The sequence below is a fragment of the Rhinoderma darwinii genome, chromosome 13 (assembly GCF_050947455.1).
Source record: "Rhinoderma darwinii isolate aRhiDar2 chromosome 13, aRhiDar2.hap1, whole genome shotgun sequence".
Taxonomy (NCBI): domain Eukaryota; kingdom Metazoa; phylum Chordata; class Amphibia; order Anura; family Rhinodermatidae; genus Rhinoderma; species Rhinoderma darwinii.
The window spans coordinates 32,385,979-32,406,963 of NC_134699.1; the positions used below are offsets into that span (position 1 = coordinate 32,385,979).

The 20,985-nt window shown below is 40.9% G+C and overlaps 1 protein-coding gene and 1 long non-coding RNA gene across 3 annotated transcripts in view; one reads left to right on the plus strand and one right to left on the minus strand.

The window, feature by feature from the left end:
- LOC142665435 (rho GTPase-activating protein 39-like) overlaps positions 1 to 20,985 on the minus strand; it is a 156,007-nt gene that overhangs the window by 30,120 nt on the left and 104,902 nt on the right. For both annotated transcript variants that reach the window (XM_075845133.1, XM_075845132.1), the window contains 3 exons: positions 16,750 to 17,989; positions 12,714 to 13,266; positions 4,465 to 4,557 (listed from right to left, as the gene is read on the minus strand). In XM_075845133.1, coding sequence (XP_075701248.1) covers positions 4,465 to 4,557; positions 12,714 to 13,266; positions 16,750 to 17,989 — 1,886 coding nt within the window. The remainder of the gene's footprint in view (positions 1 to 4,464; positions 4,558 to 12,713; positions 13,267 to 16,749; positions 17,990 to 20,985) is intronic.
- The window catches only part of LOC142665438 (uncharacterized), a 53,497-nt gene that overhangs the window by 22,565 nt on the left and 9,947 nt on the right, over positions 1 to 20,985 (plus strand). The window lies entirely within an intron of this gene.

A 20,985-nucleotide genomic window follows, 5' to 3' on the forward strand; every position in this document is an offset into this window, starting at 1 on the left:
ATCTGCACACATGTCCAAGAAATGCAGACCTCCTCCAATCTCGCAAACACCTAGCTGCTGAAATTGCAGCTACTTTCAAGGAGTATTATACCTCAGTTTAAGCAGTGGATCTATTAATCCTAGACACTTCCACTTCACAATAGCACATCATATCAGAAATTTCACAAACTACACATTGCACTGTTCTAGCATACCACAAGTTAAAGTCACTGGGGGAGATGTATAAAAAATGGTGCAAACAAAAGTGGAGTATTTGCCCATAGCAACCAATCATTTTCTAAAAAAGTGCCTCCGAAAAATGAGAGGTGGAATCCCAATGGTTGCCATGGGCCACTTTTTTTTTTTGCATCAGTTTTGATAAATCTCCTCCACTTAGCTCTTCAGTATGACCCATACTACTACTACCAATGTTTGTCTATGAAGATTGCATGGCTGTGTGCTTGATTTTATGCACCTGTTTGCAATGTGTTTGGCTGAAATACCAAAACTCAATAGTTAGGAGGGGTGTCTACATATTTTTGACCCTATATAAGGAACATTGAAGTTAAAAGGGAAGTAAAACGCATGAAAAATTAGTAACTTTTGATGATAATCCTTTTTCTTATCGCGGTTTCTTACTCTAATTTAAAGAATACTAAATTAGTCCCAGGAGGCATTAATTTTGTCTCCCCTACCACTTTCAATTTAAGGGAAAGGGACGGGGTTATGTTTGCTTGACAACTCTGCCTACAATAGATTCCCTAAGATGAGCCCTGTTGGTTGCACGATAGAGGAGATAAGAAAGAAATGGACTTCTGTTTTTTGCCAAAGAAAGAAATGGACTTCTGTTTTTTGCCAAAGAAAGAAATGGACTTCTGTTTTTTGCCAAAGAAAGAAATGGACTTCTGTTTTTTGCCAAATGAGTGTTTGTTTCGAGATATTGCAGGCTGACATATAGGTATCCTGTTTTTTTCCTGTTCGCTCCTAGGTATAGAGTTCCTTTAAGAAAGGGGTTATTAGTCCATTTACATCGAACATCATATGTCCTGTGTACAGTGAGAACCAAGACAATCAGGAAAAAGTTCAGTCATAGATAGTACACATGCAGTCTGTTACTCAGTTCTGCTAAATGTGAGATCTAGAAGACTGCAGTGAATAATCATCACACATCACATATTTAGTGCAGAATTTTGGTTGTGGAATCCACACCGAAATTCCGCAACAAAGCACAGTACAATGAAAGTGAGCGCAGTTTTAACAAACCCATTCAATCATAGCATACAAAATTCCTTAGCGGATTCTCCAGTCCCTAGCATGCCCTATCTGTTGCGTAAATGCGCTCTACAAAGATGGAAATCCACGGCTATAACTCCACCACAATCTGCATGTAACACGTGCGTATTGTGGTGTGGATTTTTAGACCAGTTACACAGCGTAATTTTTATGTTCTGTGTGAACCCAGCCTTAGTGCACAAGTAATTAAATCTCAGAAATAACATGAACAAGCTTAATATCCTGCCAACAGTACACACCTATCATTTACAGACAGCATCTATGCATAACTCATAACCGTGAATGAGGGCAACTACAATTATTGGATTTGCAAGCCAGTTATTCAAGTTCAGAGCTAGTCTAATCCTAAACTCAGGAATCCCAAAATCAGGATTAGGGAAATATAAGGAAGAAGCCAATATACACATACAGCTTTTACATTATTCAGGTCACCTATGCACTTATAAAACATGATGTATGCCTGCCGTTTGCTTAGATTTCCATTACCCTTTGAACAAAGATAACATTATTCCGCACATTTTCTGATTGCCTCCATAGCTGCCTGAGGAGAAAGCAATGTAAAGCTGCCTAAACACATGAGCTTAAAGTCGGCCAAACCCTTGAATTTCATTGTGCCTACCGTAAAATTTGATCAGGGTTTGGGCTAGGCCCTATATTTCCAGTGAAGTGTAATGTTAATGCTACAGCATATAAAGACACTTTGGACAATTGTACGCTTCTAACTTTGGGGCAACAGTTTGGGGAAGGCCCAGGCCCTCTCCTGTTTCAGCAAGACTGTGTCCCAGTGCACAGAGAAATGTCCATAAAGGCACGATGTTACGAGTTTGGTGTGGAAAAAGTTGAGCGACAGCACAGAGCCCTGAACTCAACCACATTGAACACCTTGGGATGAATTGGAAAGCTAATTGCTAGTTAGACCTTCTAGTCCAGCATCAGTGTCTGACCGACACTGCGCTTTGGCCGAACGGCCACAAATTTGAACAGGCACACTACAAAATTCTATAAAAAGCCTTCTCAGAGGAGCCGAGGCTGTTACAGCTGCAATTGGTGCCTTAACTCCAACGGTTTTGGAATGGGATGTCTATCAAGATCATATAGGTGTAATGGTCAAGTGTCCATATAATTTCACCAAAACCTGCCCAAAGGCCATGTTTGAATCCCATCATTTATCTACAAGCTGTAAATCTATGCCATACCAAATGGATGATCAAAAATATTTATAGAAGCCTCTATTCACCCTTCTGTTCACACAGAGATTTTTGCAGGCTGAAAATTCTGCCTCAAAATTCCATCTGTGTAAAAGTAGTAAACCATAAAAAATCAGTACAAATATGGCATCTTTCAATTGTAACAACCCGCTGAACAAAGTTAGTGTTATTTATACCACACGGTAAATGGCGTAGATTTAGGACGCAAAAAAGTGGCAAAATTTCAGGTTTTTTTCTATCCCCCCAAAAAAAAGTTAATAAAACTTCATCAATAAATTATATGTACCCCAACATGGTGCTATTAAAAAATACAACTTCTCCCACAAAAAACAAGACGTTATACAGCTATGTCGAAGCAAAAATAAAAAAGTTATAGCTCTTGGCATGCGATGATGGAAAAACTTAAAAAATTGCTTGGTCATCAAGGTTTAAAATAGGCTGGCCAGTAAGTGGTTGAATGCTGACAAAGTATCTGCCATCACTACCTCTTGGGGTAAGGCATTCCATAGTTTACTACTCTAACTGTATAGAACCCTTTCCTATATTTATATCTTTCTTCCACATGAATGTCCCCTGGTCTTTTGTAGAGTCCTTGGAAAGAACAGATTATGTGCTAGTTCTCTGTATTGACCACACACATACTTATACAGATTAATAAAATCACCTCTAAAGTGTCTTTTTCCCCCAAGCTGGACTAGCCCAACTTCTTTAGTTTTTCATTGTAAGCGACACCTCCCATTCGAATACAATAATCTAGTCGCCTGCCTTTGAGCCAAAAACTGAATTCTATATTCAAGATGTGGCGTTACAAGGGATAATGTTACATTACAATTACTGGTTTTTATCTCTCTTTTTACAAACCCTAAAATACTATATGCTTTTGCAGCTGATGCCTGACATGGAGTGCTGCTGCTTAGTTTATTTGTAACCAGAATACCCAGGTCCTTCTCTTTTTCCGTCGTCCCCAGTTTTGTTCCATTTAATGTATATGCCTTAATACTATTATTGCATCCTAGGTGCATTACTTTACATTTATCAACATTAAATTTCATCTGCCATGTTTTTGCCCATGCTGCCAGCTTATCTATGTCTTTGTGTAATATTATATAGTCTAGCTGAGTTTCAAAAACTGACACCTTCCTATCAATCCCATCCACAAGGTCATTAATAAAGGGATTAAAAAGAATTGGGCCTAACAGCCGGTGTTAGGCAAAGTGTGTGAATCACAAAAATAACCAGTATCAGGGGTGTAATAATAGGGTCTGCAGTTGTACCTGGGGTCTTAATGACACCTCTACCACATAAGATGACACCAGTACTACATGTGGCACATGGTAGATGGGGGGGGGGGGGGGAGTTGTGTTGCCCATTTTACAATGGGGCCTTGGAGCTCCAAGTACCATCTTGACCAATACGTAACGAATAGGTCACAATTGTTTGCCTACTTTCATAAATTTACATTAAAGTGCCAGAAATGTGTTAATTCATTAGGCCCCCAACGTGAGTAACAGTAGAATAAACCTCCTATATCTGTTTTTTACTTATGGTAAAACAGGGTTTGAGGAATTTCTGTTTTTCATTATAAATACTTAAGGGAGGGGGGCTATAAAAAAGGGAGTTATCCCCATTTATATTGTAGATGTAATATACATTATGACACATTCGACCACTGGATTACTCAATACCACAGTAATCTTTGTTGAAGCAGACTTCACGTGTTCTCCTATGACCACTAGTTAAATAACTCATTTTTATGTGTATGCTGCGTTGGACTCACTATGATCAAATGCATGCGGTTACAAGTTAGTACAAATATCAAAAAAACGTACATACAATACAACAGATACAAGTCCATTCCTGGTTTACAAAACCATACTAGTCATAATATGAGCAGCTTAACACAGAGCAGGCACATACTTAAACACATCACCCAGGTGTCTGGGGACTGAACATATTTCAGTTTCAGAACTCCTTTTGTATTTACCTTCCTCCTCGTCCACATTTTGCTTCCTCTTTTTCCGGGATTTTGAGTTCTTCTTAGATTTCAGGTCTTGAGCTTCCTGAATTCGTTGGTGTACTGCAAGCAGAAATCATCAGTTTAGCCCCTCAACTATTGTCAAGATACCTGGAACTTGGGACTTTAATATTATTACACATTAATCAAGTGACCACTGCTAAGGGAAAGGTTATGGCTACACAGCAGAGGGCAAATGACTGTAGCAGATGACAATGCCACCTGTACAGCCATTGCTGCTGACACAACTAGGACTTTTAAATGGAGGCGCAGCATGGAGCATGTTCACTGCACAGTCACCCTAGGAACCGACTAAAATAAAATTGTGTGTCGTCCTGTAACTCTGACAACAATTTAGCTGTTCCCAAAGTGTTAATGCTGCTCCATGTCTGGAAAATGTTCTATGTGGTCCTAGTCTACAAATATCTAGAACATAGACATGAACAATTTTGTTTATTTTTCCTTTTTTCGGGTACCATTTTAATGCATATACATTAGTGTTTAATGTATATTATAATTTTTTGGTGAAAAAATGCTGAAAATACTCTATTATAAAAATGTGCTGTTTTTTTTTAATTTTTTATTACTGATATCTTTTTTTTTTAACATTAGTTTTATTTATTTATCCCAAAAGGGGGATTTAGATATATTTTACTACACTGTACTCGCATGTATCTATATCTATCTAGGTATGCCCTAACAACAGGCAATATGACCAGACAGCCCTAGGGTTCAATTGACCCTGGTTTGTCTGTCCATACAAGGTGTGAGCTTGGATCGAGTCGCAGGAATCCCTTGTGATGCACTCAAAGGGCCCCCTCCCCAGTCTCTGCCTTTGTATACCACAAAACAAAATGATAGCGGCATATAAAGGGTGAAATGGCCGAGATCTAACGTTTCTCTATTCTCCGCCATTAGAGTGGGGCAGTGATTGTGTATTACAGTCATTGCACAACTCCTGATTGATGGGGCGTCTGATCCGCATGACTAGTATGATATCTTCAAGTGATTCAATATAAAGGGGATATTTACGAGCTATTTCCAGGATCACGCACACATTTTTTTTATGCAGTTTTTGGCTCCGTTTTTTGAGCCAAACACAGGTATGGACAAAAGAAAAATGGTGCATCAGTCTTTTCTATATACCCTTCCTTCCTTCCTTTTGAATCCACATCTGGCTTTTGTTCCAAAGCATGAGCCAAAAACTGCCACAAAAAATGCATCAAATTTCTGTGTGTGATTCTGCCCTTACAACTGGACTTACACATGCAGTTTTAGATGTGTTTTTTACCAAAACGAAAGGAGAAGTTTCAGTCTTTTCATTTATACTTCTCCTTTTTGTTGAATCAACTCTGGTCTTTGGGATGAATGTGTGATTCCGGTCTTAAAGAGGCTCTGTCACCAGATTTTGCAACCCCTATCTGCTATTGCAGCAGATCGGCGCTGCAATGTAGATAAGAGTAATGTTTTTATTTTAAAAAAACGAGCATTTTTGGCCAAGTTATGACCATTTTCGTATTTATGCAAATGAGGCTTGCAAAAGTACAACTGGGCGTGTTGAAAAGTAAAAGTACAACTGGGCGTGTATTATGTGCGTACATCGGGGCGTGTTTACTACTTTTACTAGCTGGGCGTTGTGTATAGAAGTGTCATCCACTTCTCTTCACAACGCCCAGCTTCTGGCAGTGCAGCACTGTGACGTCACTCACAGGTCCTGCATCGTGTCGGCACCAGAGGCTACACTTGATTCTGCAGCAGCATCAGCATTTGCAGGTAAGTAGCTACATCGACTTACCTGCAAACGCCGATGCTGCTGCAGAATCATCTGTAGCCTCTGGTGCCGACACGATGCAGGACCTGTGAGTGACGTCACAGTGCTGCACTGCCAGAAGCTGGGCGTTGTGAAGAGAAGTGGATGATACTTCTCATCAGAGCGCCCAGCTAGTAAAAGTAGTAAACACGCCCCGATGTACGCACATAATACACGCCCAGTTGTACTTTTACTTTTCAACACGCCCAGTTGTACTTTTGCAAGCCTCATTTGCATAAATACGAAAATGGTCATAACTTGGCCAAAAATGCTCGTTTTTTAAAAATAAAAACGTTACTGTAATCTACATTGCAGCGCCTATCTGCTGCAATAGCAGATAGGGGCTGCAAAATCTGGTGACAGAGCCTCTTTAAGGAGGTTTTCCAGGAGTAAGTGTACCATGTCATAATCGCTTTATTTGCTATGTTTTTAATAAGTGAATGGGACTCGACAGTCATACCAGATACAGACCATCTTTGCTTATTGTTCATGAATGGAAACCTGTACAGACTTAGTATTTCATTGACACAGCAGCAGTTTGATATAATGTATCGATACATCACTCTATTGATATATAGAAGGCCCTGTTCACATCACGTTTGTACACGCTAAACATGTCCATAGGGCTCCATTAGCCCGATAGAGTCCAAACGTGTGTCCTTTTGGCATCCGTCGGGCTAGTTTACATTGGTATACTTTTTTTTTTTGGAGGATGGAATAACGTAGTAGACTACACTATTCCATCCTAAAGGAATCCTGAACAAAAAAAAACATCTGGTATACATTTTTTTTTACTGTAAAACGTATACCTTGGGGAGTTTTCCTAGGGCTGGAATCCCCGGGAAGAGCATCAGGTAGCACTCAGCACAGGGAATCCGGACCTAGGGAAGCCCCTGACATCACTGTCCTTGTATGGACCGTGATGTCAGGGGCTTTTAACTACGTAGTGCCTGGCCATAGCATCTGTACAACTCTGGCCTGGAACTCTGGGACTGGAGAAGCCCCTGGCATTACTGTCCATATATGAACAGTAACGTCAGGGGCTCCCTCTAGAAGTGGAATCCAGAGCGTTGCAAACGTTCTTATCAAGGATTCTCGCATTACAATGCCCCTAACATCACTGTCCATAAATGGACAGTGATGTCAGGGGCTTTCCCAAGATAGTAGTCCCCAGCCAGAGCGCTTGCGATGCTCAGGCCGGGGACTCCATAGTTATTGGCCCCTGACATCACTGTCTATATATGGAGAGTGACATCAAGGGCTTCCCCGGGCCCAGCGCTTAAAGGGAATGTGTCGCAAATTAAACCGTTTTTTTGCATTTTTTTTTTTTTTTTTTTACTTCCACATGGTGGAAAGTATTAAAAATTAAATAATAATTTGACATGTTTTCCTATGTTGGCTACCAGAGGGAGCACTTCCCAGAATTACAGCAAGGTGAATAAGGCAAAGCAACCTGACTCACAGCTGCCGTAAATGTGGGAGGGAATCTCACCCACCCTCCCACAAGCCAGGAAAAGGTGTCTTAAAATTGCTAAGCAGTGTCCGGCTGCCATTTTGGGTGTGATTGTTGAAATGCAGCTCGCAGAAGCTATAGGACACACGAAAAGGCTAAGGGTATGTTCACACGCTTACAAAAAAAAGGGAAAACAGCTCCTGATTTTCAGTCAATTTTTAATCAAACTCACGTTTTTGGAGCTGTTTTTCTATAGAATCAATGAAAAACGGCTCCAAAAACATCCCAATAAGTGATATGCACTTCTTTTTGGCGGGTGTCTTTTTACGTGCCGTTTTTGGAAAGTGCCCGCGTAAAAAAAACGCCCCAACAGAACGCAGTATTTTGCATTGAAACCAATGGTCAGATGTTTGGAGGCGTTCTGCTTCCGATTTTTCAGCCGTTTTTCAGGACATTTGAAAACACTTGTGTGTGAACATACCCTTAGAATGATGAAATTGAAGTGAATGACTTTTCAGTTGACAGGTTCACACGGCGTGTATTTGACAAGTTTTTTTTAGCGCATTTTACATGCCTCTCCTGCTAAATCTCTTTATCCCTCCATCCTGCTGACAGTCTCCACCAGGATCCCCACCCAATACTGCTTACAGTCTCCTCCAGCATCACCTCCCAATACTGCTGACAGTCTCCTCCAGCGTCACCATACAATCCTGCTGACAGTCTCCTCCAGCATCACTGTCAGCAAGATTGGGTGGTGATGATGGAGGAGACTGTTAGCAAGATTGGGTGGTGATGATGGAGGAGTCTGTTAGCAAGATTGGGTGGTGATGCTGGATGAGACTGTCAGTAGGATTGTATGGTGATGCTGGAGGAGACAGTCAGCAGGATTGTATGGTGATGCTGGAGGAGACAGTCAGTAGGATTGTATGGTGATGCTGGAGGAGACTGTCAGCAAGATTGGGTGGTGATGATGGAGGAGACGGTCAGCAAGATTGGGTGGTGATGATGGAGGAGAATGTCAGCAAGATTGTATGGTGATGCTGGAGGAGACTGTCAGCAAGATAGGGTAGTGATGATGGAGGAGACAGTCAGTAGGATTGTATGGTGATGCTGGAGGAGACTGTCAGCAAGATTGGGTGGTGATGATGGAGGAGACGGTCAGCAAGATTGGGTGGTGATGATGGAGGAGAATGTCAGCAAGATTGTATGGTGATGCTGGAGGAGACTGTCAGCAAGATAGGGTAGTGATGATGGAGGAGACTATCAGCAAGATTGGGTGGGGACGCATCACCATAAATCTTGCTGATAGTCTCCTCCAGCATCACCACCCTATACTGCTGACATTCTCCTCCATCGTCCCCATACAATCTTGCTGACCATCTCCTCCAGCATCACCATACAATCCTGCTGAAAGTCTCCTCCATCGTCCCCATACAATCTTGCTGACAGTCTCCTCCGCAGTAGAGGAGACTGTCACACCACTCTGTAATAGGAATAACCATCTGCTGCTGACTGTCTCCTCCCTGACCTCCTGCTGACGGATACCTCACCTCCTCACCCGATCACAGTCCGCACACCGTCCACACTGACAATACATCTAGCGACAGGGGGGCGCATCGGGGGGGGGCCCGCCGGGGGTCACGAGAGCATGGGTCTGTGAGAGAGAGCAAGAGAGTGGGACAGACAGAGACACACACACCTCACCTGCAGTGCAGCCGGTCTTCATAATGGCGCCTGCTATCTCCCTACAAACCAGCTTCTCTGCTGTGTGACTCTGAACTGCGTCTGCGCAGTACAGAACCAGATAGCAGAGGCAATGGACGGCTCCCTTTCATTGTGTCCCATGCCCTGTAGCTGCCGTATTCCATCTCTGTATGTGTCGTTAACAGACACATACACACATGAAATAAAACATGGCAGCCCCAGTACAGTAAGAAAGTGTCAATTAAAAAAAACTTTGTGTGTGAAAAATTAAATAAAGTCAATATAAGATTTTATTAAATAAAAACACACAAATTAATTATCCCATATCCCACTGTACGCCTATACAGTAGGATACGTCGGTGCCTTCCATCAGAGGTATACGTCAAGACTCCTGACGTATACCTCGGATGGAAGTAAAATAACATGATGTGACCATGGCCTAAGACAGAAAAGACATCTGTGCTGCTGGAGTGTTTACCACATAGAGGATTGCCTAGACTGATACACTATATCAGACTGCAGCTGTGTGAAAGAAGGATTAGGTTGAGACTAGGTTCCAGCTTCTGAATGTAAACAACAAAGATTCCATTTACTGATGGAAAAAAAAGTTATTGAAAATGGTCAGGAAAATAAAAAGTATATTAGAAAGTTACAGAAGTTTTAATTTATAATAGCTTTATTTACATATAACTGGACAACCCCATTAACAGGTTGTGTAAGGGTGTGTTCACACGCTTAACAAAAAACGGCTGTAAATATGGAGCTGTTTTCAAGCGAAAACAGCCATTGATTTTCAGCTGGTTTTTAAGCAACTAGCGTTTTTTTGCTGCGTTTTTTTCCGGCTATTTTTTTAGCTGTTTTTCTATTGAGTCAATGAAAAACTGCTCCAAAACAGCTCAAGAAGTGACATGCACTTCTTTTTAAGAGGCGTCTTTTTACGCGGCCAGTACTAAAAACAGCCGCGTAAAAATGCCCCGTGCCGACGCAACGCCATTTTTCCCATTGAAATCAATGGCAGATGTTTGGAGGCGTTCAGCCCCCGCATTTTTAGACGTTATTTCCAGCGTTTACGACCCAAAAAACGTCTGAAAATAGGTTTTACATACATATATGTAAAAATATTTTTTTTACATTTTTATTATGTAAGCTAAAAGGAACGCAGGATAGAGTTCTGTCATCCTTACCCTCTTATCCAAGCTTAGTGCTGGCAAGCAAGGGGAGGTTAGCATTCATATAATAATGACATATGACACAATAACCTTTTTAAATCCACAAGACAAGACATTATATTAAAACTTCACAGCACAGAAGTAAAATAACAGACTACACACACTTGCAGGCACAGGCGGGGTAGTATGTTAGTTTGATATTTCCCACAACTTATGTTACACAAAGTTTTAGATTCAACTGGCTTATGGATCATGCAGTAGTCTGTGGGCCCTCCAGTTCACATCGCAAAATAACTATTGTAAGATGTTTCTTGGGCCTCATACACATTACCACTAAATAGGATGTGCTGTTTTACTGTAAAAAGAGTACAGAACTGCTGCACGGTGTGTCAGTTTTACATTCTATCCTTCAAATGGAAAAATCTGCATTTGATGATGTACGATACTTTTTATTTTTCCTGCGGAGTATCCTTCTTTTTTTTTTTTTTTGTACCCTTTGTTTAAATGCGCAGTTCAGACAAATCGACCCAATACTAAATTATCTGTTGGAAAACCAATGTGCAAAACTGACTGCACTATGCATATCTGATATACATTATTCTACAAGTAAACAATTTTGTACATTTTGTTGTATCCATCATAACAAACATACCTGCAAGTAGGATTCAAAGAAAAAAAAAAATACACAGGGAATTTCATGTGCTTACAAGATATCTACCGATATTTTTTTTACAGTAATTACATGACAACGCCAGTGTAATTTATCAATAAGTAATGTCTGCAACATGAGGAAATAACATAACGCGTTAGAGACCACCCTACCTAGCCATAATAATAAAAGTCATAGAAGTAAATCTCCAATAGAACCTCAGCCGCTCCTATTAGAAAACAAAACACCTTCCTGCATGAATAGGACTTTATATCCATGTGAAAAGAACAATGGTTCTGTCACGTCCCCTTGTTCTCTCACTCTCGTGTCGTCATATATATATATATATATATATATATATATATATATATATATATAAAATATATGTGTGTGTGTGCGTGTCTCAATCTATATCTCAATAGGCAATGAACGAAAGCTCTTGGAATGTTTCCTCCCAAATGTTTGCTCCAGATACAAAGTAACTGTATAATTACAATGGCTAGAAATAGTAGGAGTCAATTTATGCGTATACTTATCCCTAGGTCATAGCAGCACCCACATTACAAGAAGGATGTGCTACCTGATTATAGACTAGCAGCAGATTATAGAGTCTACTGTCTACCAACAACATTTGCACCATGTAATATTTACCTGTGGTACCATCTCCCCATTATTTTTTTTAAATTAAATACTGCTGAGCATTTCCAATCTAGTGAGTATGATGGTGATAACCAGGGGGCGTAGCTATAGGGGGTGTAGAGGGGACACAAAGACCTTACTGCTACATAACAAGACACCATTATTATAAATAGAACATGATAGATTGGGGCCCCTGTTACGGAGGTTGCCTCTGGTGAGTGCTCTGCTTATAGTCTGTTGGAGTAAGGCTTTGTTCACACTTCCGTCATAATTTCATCTTTACAGTAGCCATAACGGTTCCGTTATGATTTGTCATGACTGATACCTTAGTTCTCCATTGACTTATAAAGGATCAGTCATGTTTCCGTCAGGTATCCGTTTATGTTGCTGGATACAATACTGTAATATGGTACGATATTCTGATGGTCAAAAAGCAACTGAAGCCTGATGGAAAAAAACAAGCGGCGGTGTGAACAGAGCCTGATGACAGTCATGTGCGTCCTAGTTTCCAAAAGCAAAACATCAGTGAGAAAGATATATTTTTTTAGAACTATATACATGATCTACAATTTGAGTATTATTTGATTATCAATATACACATTCCAAAAGCAATTCTCCCCCACAGAACATCTCCACCTGTGCAGCAAGTCCTATCAGAGCATAACAGATTTTATTTATGGCTTATTTCCCACATTCACTGCATATAAAGGCAATGCAACCTTATAGATCATAAGAAATGAAGAGTAAGATAAAAAAAGAAACAAAAAAAAAACAAAAACACACGGTAATACTTACTGTTTTGATCACTGGCTTCTTCCAGATGTCTGTAGATGTAACCTTCCAGGTATGACTGAAACTTTGGAGATGGGGAGAAAATCCCCAAACTGATGGCAATAAGTTCCCATCCTAAAGACAAGCTCCTGTAAGACATGTTGTTGGTGGTTTGTCTCACCAGCTGCATGTACAGTTCATCCCGCAAACCTTGCACTGTCCAACATTTAGTCACCAACACTAAAGCCACTTGGTTTCTGTCTGTCCGACCCTGACGGTCTCCCATGTAAACCTGAACCAGCTTGAACATTTCACAAGCTTCTTTCTTGATGACTCGATTGCTAGTGATCAACATGGGCTTCTTGATGGACCCGCCATTCCAAGAGAGCATATTAGAGATTGAGATTCTCCTGCGGAAGATTCCCTGTGTGTGCATATTGAGGTTCTTTGAAGCCCAGTCCACCATGCTTGTTTGGGAAAGTGGTTTCTTCAGAGTAGTATAAGGGAACTGGTACCCAGATCCAAAGGTTGTCTGACCTCGAGCTTCACATGTAGGATTTCCCTCCAGAGTTCCACTCTGCAAACAGGATTAATTAGTTTAGACAATGAAATGGTTCTATTTTCATGTTATTTTATGAAGAAAACTTCAGTTTGTATACTTCCACTTTGTAGATATAAAAACCGACAACATATAATATAAATCTAACCAATCATAAGGTTTTTCTCTAAAGAAAGACAGAACAAGATCGGTGGAGAAACACAAATAAAACAAATACATGAAATTGTTGACATTACACATGCATCCAGAAACAGAGGACGTATCTACAGCAAGCTGCTCACATCCAAGTGGTTGAACAGATTGATTTGAATATTCAGCACTGCACACCTTCACGGCATGCGTTATTTTAAAGTAAATTAACAACAGTATATAACTTCATTAAGTGTACTCTACTAACAAACAAGTAACAGCACGACTTCCTGGCTTTTGCTGACGTACAGCAGATTAGGATTCAATTCAGTTAGGATCTCAAGTACAGGACCAGAGGAGTATGTACCGAATTTAAATACCCAGATCCTTTCTGCTTTGTCTTGAGAGGAGGCAGGTTAAACATTCCTCTGATATACTTCACTGGTGCTACATTTGGCTGTCCAGAATTTTTAACAAGTGGCCATTCATCCTAAGTGTACCTGGAGTTGTCCTTGAACATCACTTTGCTGCTACTGTTAATGCTGCAGAATTTACACACACAATTCCGTTGCGAAAATTCCGCAGCGTTTACGCTATGTGGGAACCCGGCCTTAGGTAGGCTTTTAACTACATAAATAACAAGCTCCCACTGCAGAAAACCATGATGGCCTGTTAGGTTAGAAAATCATGAACAGAGCCGTTTGGTCAGAGCCTGATGACGGTCATGTACATTGTTGCAATACACGTCCTTGTTTCTAAAACCAGGCCCTTGGTTGCCATAAATTATAAAACCACTTCTGGAGATATGGTAACACTGTGGCTCTCGATCCATGTGCAATACTACCACAGAGGAGTATGACCTGGTCACTGAAACTTACTAGAATATACTTCTAGATAATCCTGCTCTGTAAATATTTTTAAAATATATATAAAATGTAATCAAATATATCATACATATCATCTGCCAAAAATGGAGGGTGGAGGTATTCCAGGAGATAAAATGCTTACGAGAAATACATGACCTACATATATTTGTTTTACTTTAAAATCTACACATCTAATCTTTTTTTTTTTAACTAATTAGTAATTTTCTGATTGCATATATTTTGTGTTGTGGGCATGCTCTGTCACGTGCTGAGGTCACTGTGCAGGTAGGGGGAGGAGGGGAGCTGTGTCCATCACCTATTGTCAGTGGTGGATCCTGTGTTATCTATATAGAGGTGTTACCTGTCATTGTAATTCTGCCTGTGATGATAAGGAGATGAGTGCTGAGAAGTGATCTCTACAGAACAGGAAGTGTCAGACTATTGTGAGGTTCAGTGGTCGGGGTAAAACTGCAAGATTTTAGGATTTTAATATAAAAAATAATGACATGCACAACAACGGTTACAACAGACAGAAGCTTTTTAGTTTATAGAAATAGAAGATACCAGGGCTCTGTCTAAGCACATTGCAGTACATGATCCTTGTACTAGCCATAGACATTAGGGATAAGCCGGACATCAGATGTACAATGGCTTGTTGATATAACTATACGGATCATCAACTACAAGATAAATAGTAAATTATTTACATGGGGTAGGACAGGATGTCTCTCTAAGGAAGTTCTGCACAAAGCCTAGTGAATTACTAGAGACATGGAAGGTCACTGCTGTGAACTCCAAGCTATCAAGACTTAGCTCACAAAAGATGGATCAATCATTGTAAAAGGGGGTTTCCGATTGTATGTAAATAAAACGTAATCATCATAATATGAAAAGTTTGGCACTAATATACTTTCTATTTTAAATTAGGGACCATTTTCAATATGTCTGCTTGCTGTCAGTGAAACTTGTTTGCATTTGCAGGTGGGAAAAAACGGTCTTGATCCAGCATTATTATAAATAAGCATTATTTGTTGAGAAAAAAAGTAGACAAAAATGTTGAAATTATTAAGTTCATCTGACATTTCTCTAATACTGCTGGTCAACTTTAGGGGCTATATATAGGAATGACAGTATGACACAATTAAGAGAACATTTTTAAAAAATATTTATAGAATCTGTGCCGTTTTGTCTTTGGCGTCACTAATGCACATAGTGCATGATAACCGGCTTAACTTGCACATCTTGTAGAGCCAAATCCACAGTGACTGTATAAAACTGTAAGAACCTGTAGTGTTTTACCTTGAACTATTTAGCTTGTCCCTCCAGCAGTGGAAAGTTAAACCACACCTAAGGCAAAAACAACAGCCTAATGGAACAAGTTCAGCTAGTCAAAACATGATACTGCCCATTCTAAGACTGAGAAAAAAACAAACCATGTCCAAGGACTATGGTACGTTAATTATCCTACAGCAGATAGATTCCTTTGGTTCTAGATGGACTCCAGGAGTTTTAGAGTTAAAATACGGAAAAAAAAAAAGACATTTCGAACAAATTGCTAAGGGAATGTGCAGCAGGTAGGTAATGCGGCTAGGCAAGTTGTGGCTGAAACAGAAAGGGGGGGCACTTTGGCTAGCTGGTGGGAGCATACTGTGGCTGACGCTGTATGTCTGACTGTATAGAGGGGAGAACACTATGGTTGGCAATGTATTACACAATTTAGCTGCTGCAGACCCCCAAAAAGAGATTCTGCAGCAAGTGAGGTGTGTATTATTAGGAATAATGTACACTCAACTTTATAGATTGAGAATATTAGCCGTCGCCTCAACCAAAATGTGATAACCTGTCCCTATCTGACATAACCTCTTCTGATTTCTTTCATGAGCTGTGTTATCATGGAGACTTGGTGTGGATTCAGACCATCGAATACAATATTATCTGTATCCTACCTGGCAGTTGTATGTGTATATTTGGTGTCATCCACATATTTGGTACCGTAATTAGGATCCACACAAATTCTTCATGTTAAGGCCCTGTTCACACACCCAGAGTTTTTTGCAGGTGGAAAAATCAGATTTTAACCTACAAGCAGACTATTTGATGCATTTTTCACCCACGGCCATTGAGCGCCGCAGGAAAAAACCACCATGAAAAACGCAATCTTTGCCTCCCATTGATGTCAATGGGAGGTCAGTGACAGAAATGCCCGAAGAAAGGGCATGTTGCCTCCGACTCCCATTGAAATAAATGGGAGGTGATTGCGGGTGTTTTTTTGCGCTGTTTACTCATGCGGTTTCCGTGTCAAAAACAGCACTAAAATACTCCATGTGAACTAGCTGTAACACTGCACCTGACCTGTTGTCATCAAAACCTGGCAGCTTTACAACACAGGATTTGGGCCTGAGAACTCAAGCAATAATCTCAGGATAGAAGATATAAAATAGGTTTTCATACATGTGCGAAGTAGACAGGAGAGGACTGTCAGGATATACTTATAAAATAAAAGTACCTGTGATGCGGTTCTTGCCGATTCCGTTGAGAGTAAACTTATCTGGCTTGTGACCTTCCTCTCCATGAAATCCATCTTCTCATAAGTCCGTTTCTGTCGTACCACTTCTGGCTGAGTATTTACTTCTCCTTTAAAATCTCTCATCTCAGGTCCAAGTCTGTACAAAGACCTACTGCTTGATGTGAGGTCGTCCCTTGACCCTCTGCCTACATAGTTTTTTAATGGGTCCATCTGAAACCGCACCTTGTTATTGTCTGGGGCAATGTTTTCTATCTCCATGTCCAAGCTTGTCTTGCTGTCCTTTACTGTAGTCGTTCTAGAGACTACTGCCCTCATTTCTGCGATTAGTTTATCATTTAGTGCATTGAGTTCACTGCTGCTGCCTACTGAACCAGGTCTCGTCTGAGCCGCCCCTTGCCTCCTACCTTTACGTTTTCTCAAGCTAGGAGAGGGGCCTGTGGAATAACCAGAGTCCTGTTGACTTACCACTGTGGGGTAGTCTTGAGGAAGACTGTTTTGCCTGTTATGGTGAGCCTCCATGTTTTTGAGAACATTAGCTTCCAAGACTCTCCAAGAATGCTTAAAGCTGTCTTTTAAGGCCAATGGACCAGGCTGCTGTTTAGGAGTGGCATCAAGAGATCCAGTGGGAGAAATAGTCTTAGAGGATTGGTCAACATTAACCATGTGCTTTATATACTCCCTGCCTGCTGGGCTGTATTCCGTAGCAGAAGGGCTCCTCTTGTGTTTATTTGGGTGACTTGGGTAGGGCAGAAGTTTTGGAGTCTGTGAATGGCTCTGCAGACTATTAGTTGGGGATACAGGCGGTGAAATTGATTGTACAGTCATGCTCTCAAAGTCCATCTCTGCAGGAGGCTCATCATAAATCGGAGAATCTAAAGATGGCTCATCATATATAGGTGGAGGGGAGCCATACCTGGGAGAGGAGGGCTGCAGTGTACCTGTGGGAGTCCTCTGTGGAGTTTGACATGTGGCCCCATTAGTCAAAACAAGACAGAATCCACCATTGTCGGTTTTCTTGACTTGCATTGATTGTTTTGTATCAATTCCAGATTTCGCTTGCATAGAGGTGGGCTGAACGTGGGCATAACCAGTATCTCTGCCTAAAGAATTTTTTTGATTGCTACTTTGAAGTGGTGCACAGGCCGGAGATACTGGGACTTGTCTCAAACTATTCACTTTCACTAGCATGGCTGCCTTGGTTCCAGGAACAGGTTGCCACCTGTGTAAAATAAAAAATAAATAAAAAAGGATTAATGAAATTAGAAATATTTCACACAAGCATTTACCCCAAATTGTACATCACAGAATTTAATAGACCTTTAAAGCGTATAAGAGTTTTGAAATTCCATTACCAATATCCAGATTTGTAAAGTAAAGTAAAAAGTAAAGACATCAGAATAAGAAAATACTCAAAATGACATGTGAACAATGGGGTGCTACAGTTCAGACATAGTTTACATCCCTAAGGTAATGATGGCGCCCTGATCTATTTAAAAGACATGGGAGACATGCACATGACAGCGTGTGCCGGCTGGCTGCCGTCCATGATCCGTGGAAAGATAGGACATGTCCTATCGTTCCACATATCGGAGAGTCAAGATCGTTTCCACAGACCCGATTCACTCGCTAAAGTGAATGGGTCCATGAAAGCTATCGGGTGCCACTCGGATGCCGTGAAAAACGGCCCGAGTGGCACTCGGTCGTGTGCAACTGCACTAAACTGGTGAAATCAGGAAAGCTATGGAGAGATTTCTGATGTCAGAATAGCTCTGAACGTGTCCTTCACACTCAGCCCTCTATGTATCTGAAGTCAGATTATGACAACAATGGGATTCTTGTACTGTTCCCAACTCAATTCTCACACAATTGCCTGGCAGAGGCTGAGCAGGGCGGAACCTCTCTTATGTGGACAACAGGAAATAGTAGCCTGATAAATGGAGCTGGGTTTAAGGGCGACAATCAAGCTTTTGTTATAAGTCATTTCTGTTAATACCACTGACAATGAGAGAAACAGAGGGGTAGGAAACACTGGTAGCTGAAAGTAGTTCATGAAATAGATTATTTTAAACCATTCAAATTGAAAATGCTCTTTTTCTATGTATTTGGACCAATCATGTTAGAATTAAAAAAAAAAATCCTGTACTCTGTGAATGTTATTTTCTACTTATAATTCATACTATGATCGTCCTGAGTTCCATCTGTGTATAGTCATCTAAATGATGGCTCATGAATATTTATTAGGAGGTTCAGTCAGGCCTGGTCCAGTCCCCACGGGTGTAACTTCATGCTCCTTGTCCCCAATGTAAGATCTATGACCGTGCCCCTAACCCAACATATGCCAGTTACAATACTTTTGTCTTTTTATGTGGCAGAAGGGCCTTTGGTGTGATTGGTACCTCTGTACACCCTATAGCTACACAAATTACAGCACCCCCTAGATTACATAATTTAGCATCTTACCCTACCTTCTGACAACTGATTGGCCTGTCAGCTGAATAAGGGTCTTTTTAACAAGGCCCAATGTGTGCCGTGAAAACGAGCGTCGATCAACAAGACAGCTCGTTGATCAGCGCTCATTTGCTACTTTCACAAGGAGCAATGAGCAGTAATGTATAGGGTTGCACGAAGCATTTGAAACTTCGATACTGTTTCGATACTGTGCACCCTCAAATGGTTCAATACCATTATTTCTTGTATTTCGATACTAAACTGTGCGGTCGCACAGCTTAGCATTGTAACACATGAATGTAGTCAGAGCGGGGCTGCGGCTGTGTGATACATGTGTGATACAGCCATTGCCCCGCTCATGAGTCTTCGCAAGTGCGCGCTGTCAACATGACGTGATGTGACCAGCGCAGCGCTGCACTAATGAGCGGCGACACTGAAGACAGAGAACATGGCGGGTGCACTGCAAAACACCCCCATGTTCTGTCTTCAGTGCCTGCGCCGCTCATTAGTGCAGCGCCGGCCGTATCAATTATGCTGACCGCGCGCACACTTGTTGTCAAGAGCAGGGCAATGGCTATATTACACAGCCGCAGCCTCTTAGCGAAGATCAGAGAAATCTCTCATCTCCCTCGTTATTCCCCTGAATGCTAAAATAAAAACTGCTTTCTTTCTCTTATTAATGTGAGGCACGAGGTGTTATGAATTTTGAACCTCCATGTGCCTCACATTAATAGTAATTAACCCCATGATGTACCTCACACATTAACCCAATGTTGTCCATTATGACTGAGAAACATTATGGGGTTAATTACTATTAATGGGAGGCACATGCAGGTTTAAAATTCATAACACCACGTGCCTCACATTAGAAAATGGAGGAACTTTTTTTTTTTTATTATTGCTGGCAAGAGTATGGTTTTGGTGTTGAGTATCGCAATACTACACGAAGTATCAGTATCGAAGTCCAAATTCTGTTATTGTGACAACCCTAATTTGTTACTATGATCGTTCGTACCATACATTTCCATCATGTCGGCAGCGTTTCTCCCTGTTTACACAGGGAGATGTGCTGCTGACTAACGACCATTTTACTGGCCGCATAAACGGGTAGAACAGCCGATGAACAAGTGTTTGCTTGTTCATTGGCTGAGTGTTGCCCTTTTCACACAGGGCAATGATCAGAAATGAGCAAAAGAGCTTTAACAGTGAATATAATTGGTCAAAACCCTCACTGAAGCTTCAATCTTTAGAATCATTCAAATACATGCAAACCCCTTAGGGTATGTTCACACGCAGTGGTTTCAGACGTAATTCGGGCGTTTTACACCTCGAATTACGCCTGAAAAAACACCCCTAATACGCCTACAAACATCTGCCCATTTCTTTCAATGGGAATTACGATGTTCTGTTCCCACGAGCCTTTATTTTACGCGTCGCTGTCAAAATACGGCGCGTAAAATGACGGCTCGTCAAAAGAAGTGCAGGACACTTCTTGGGACGTTTTTGGAGGCGTTTTTCATTGACTCCATTGAAAAACTGCTCCAAAAACGGCCGTACAAAACGCAGCGAAAAATGCAAGTTGTTAAAAAAAGTCTGAAAATCAGGACCTGTTTTCACCTGAAAACAGCTCCATATTTTCAGACGTTTCTAGTCACTGCATGTGAACATACCCTTAGACTTATTCCCTCGTAAGTAATATTTCCCAGAGCATCAAGCACATAGATCCAAGACGGTAATGATACAGAAAAGTAGTCAAGAAAGAGCTAA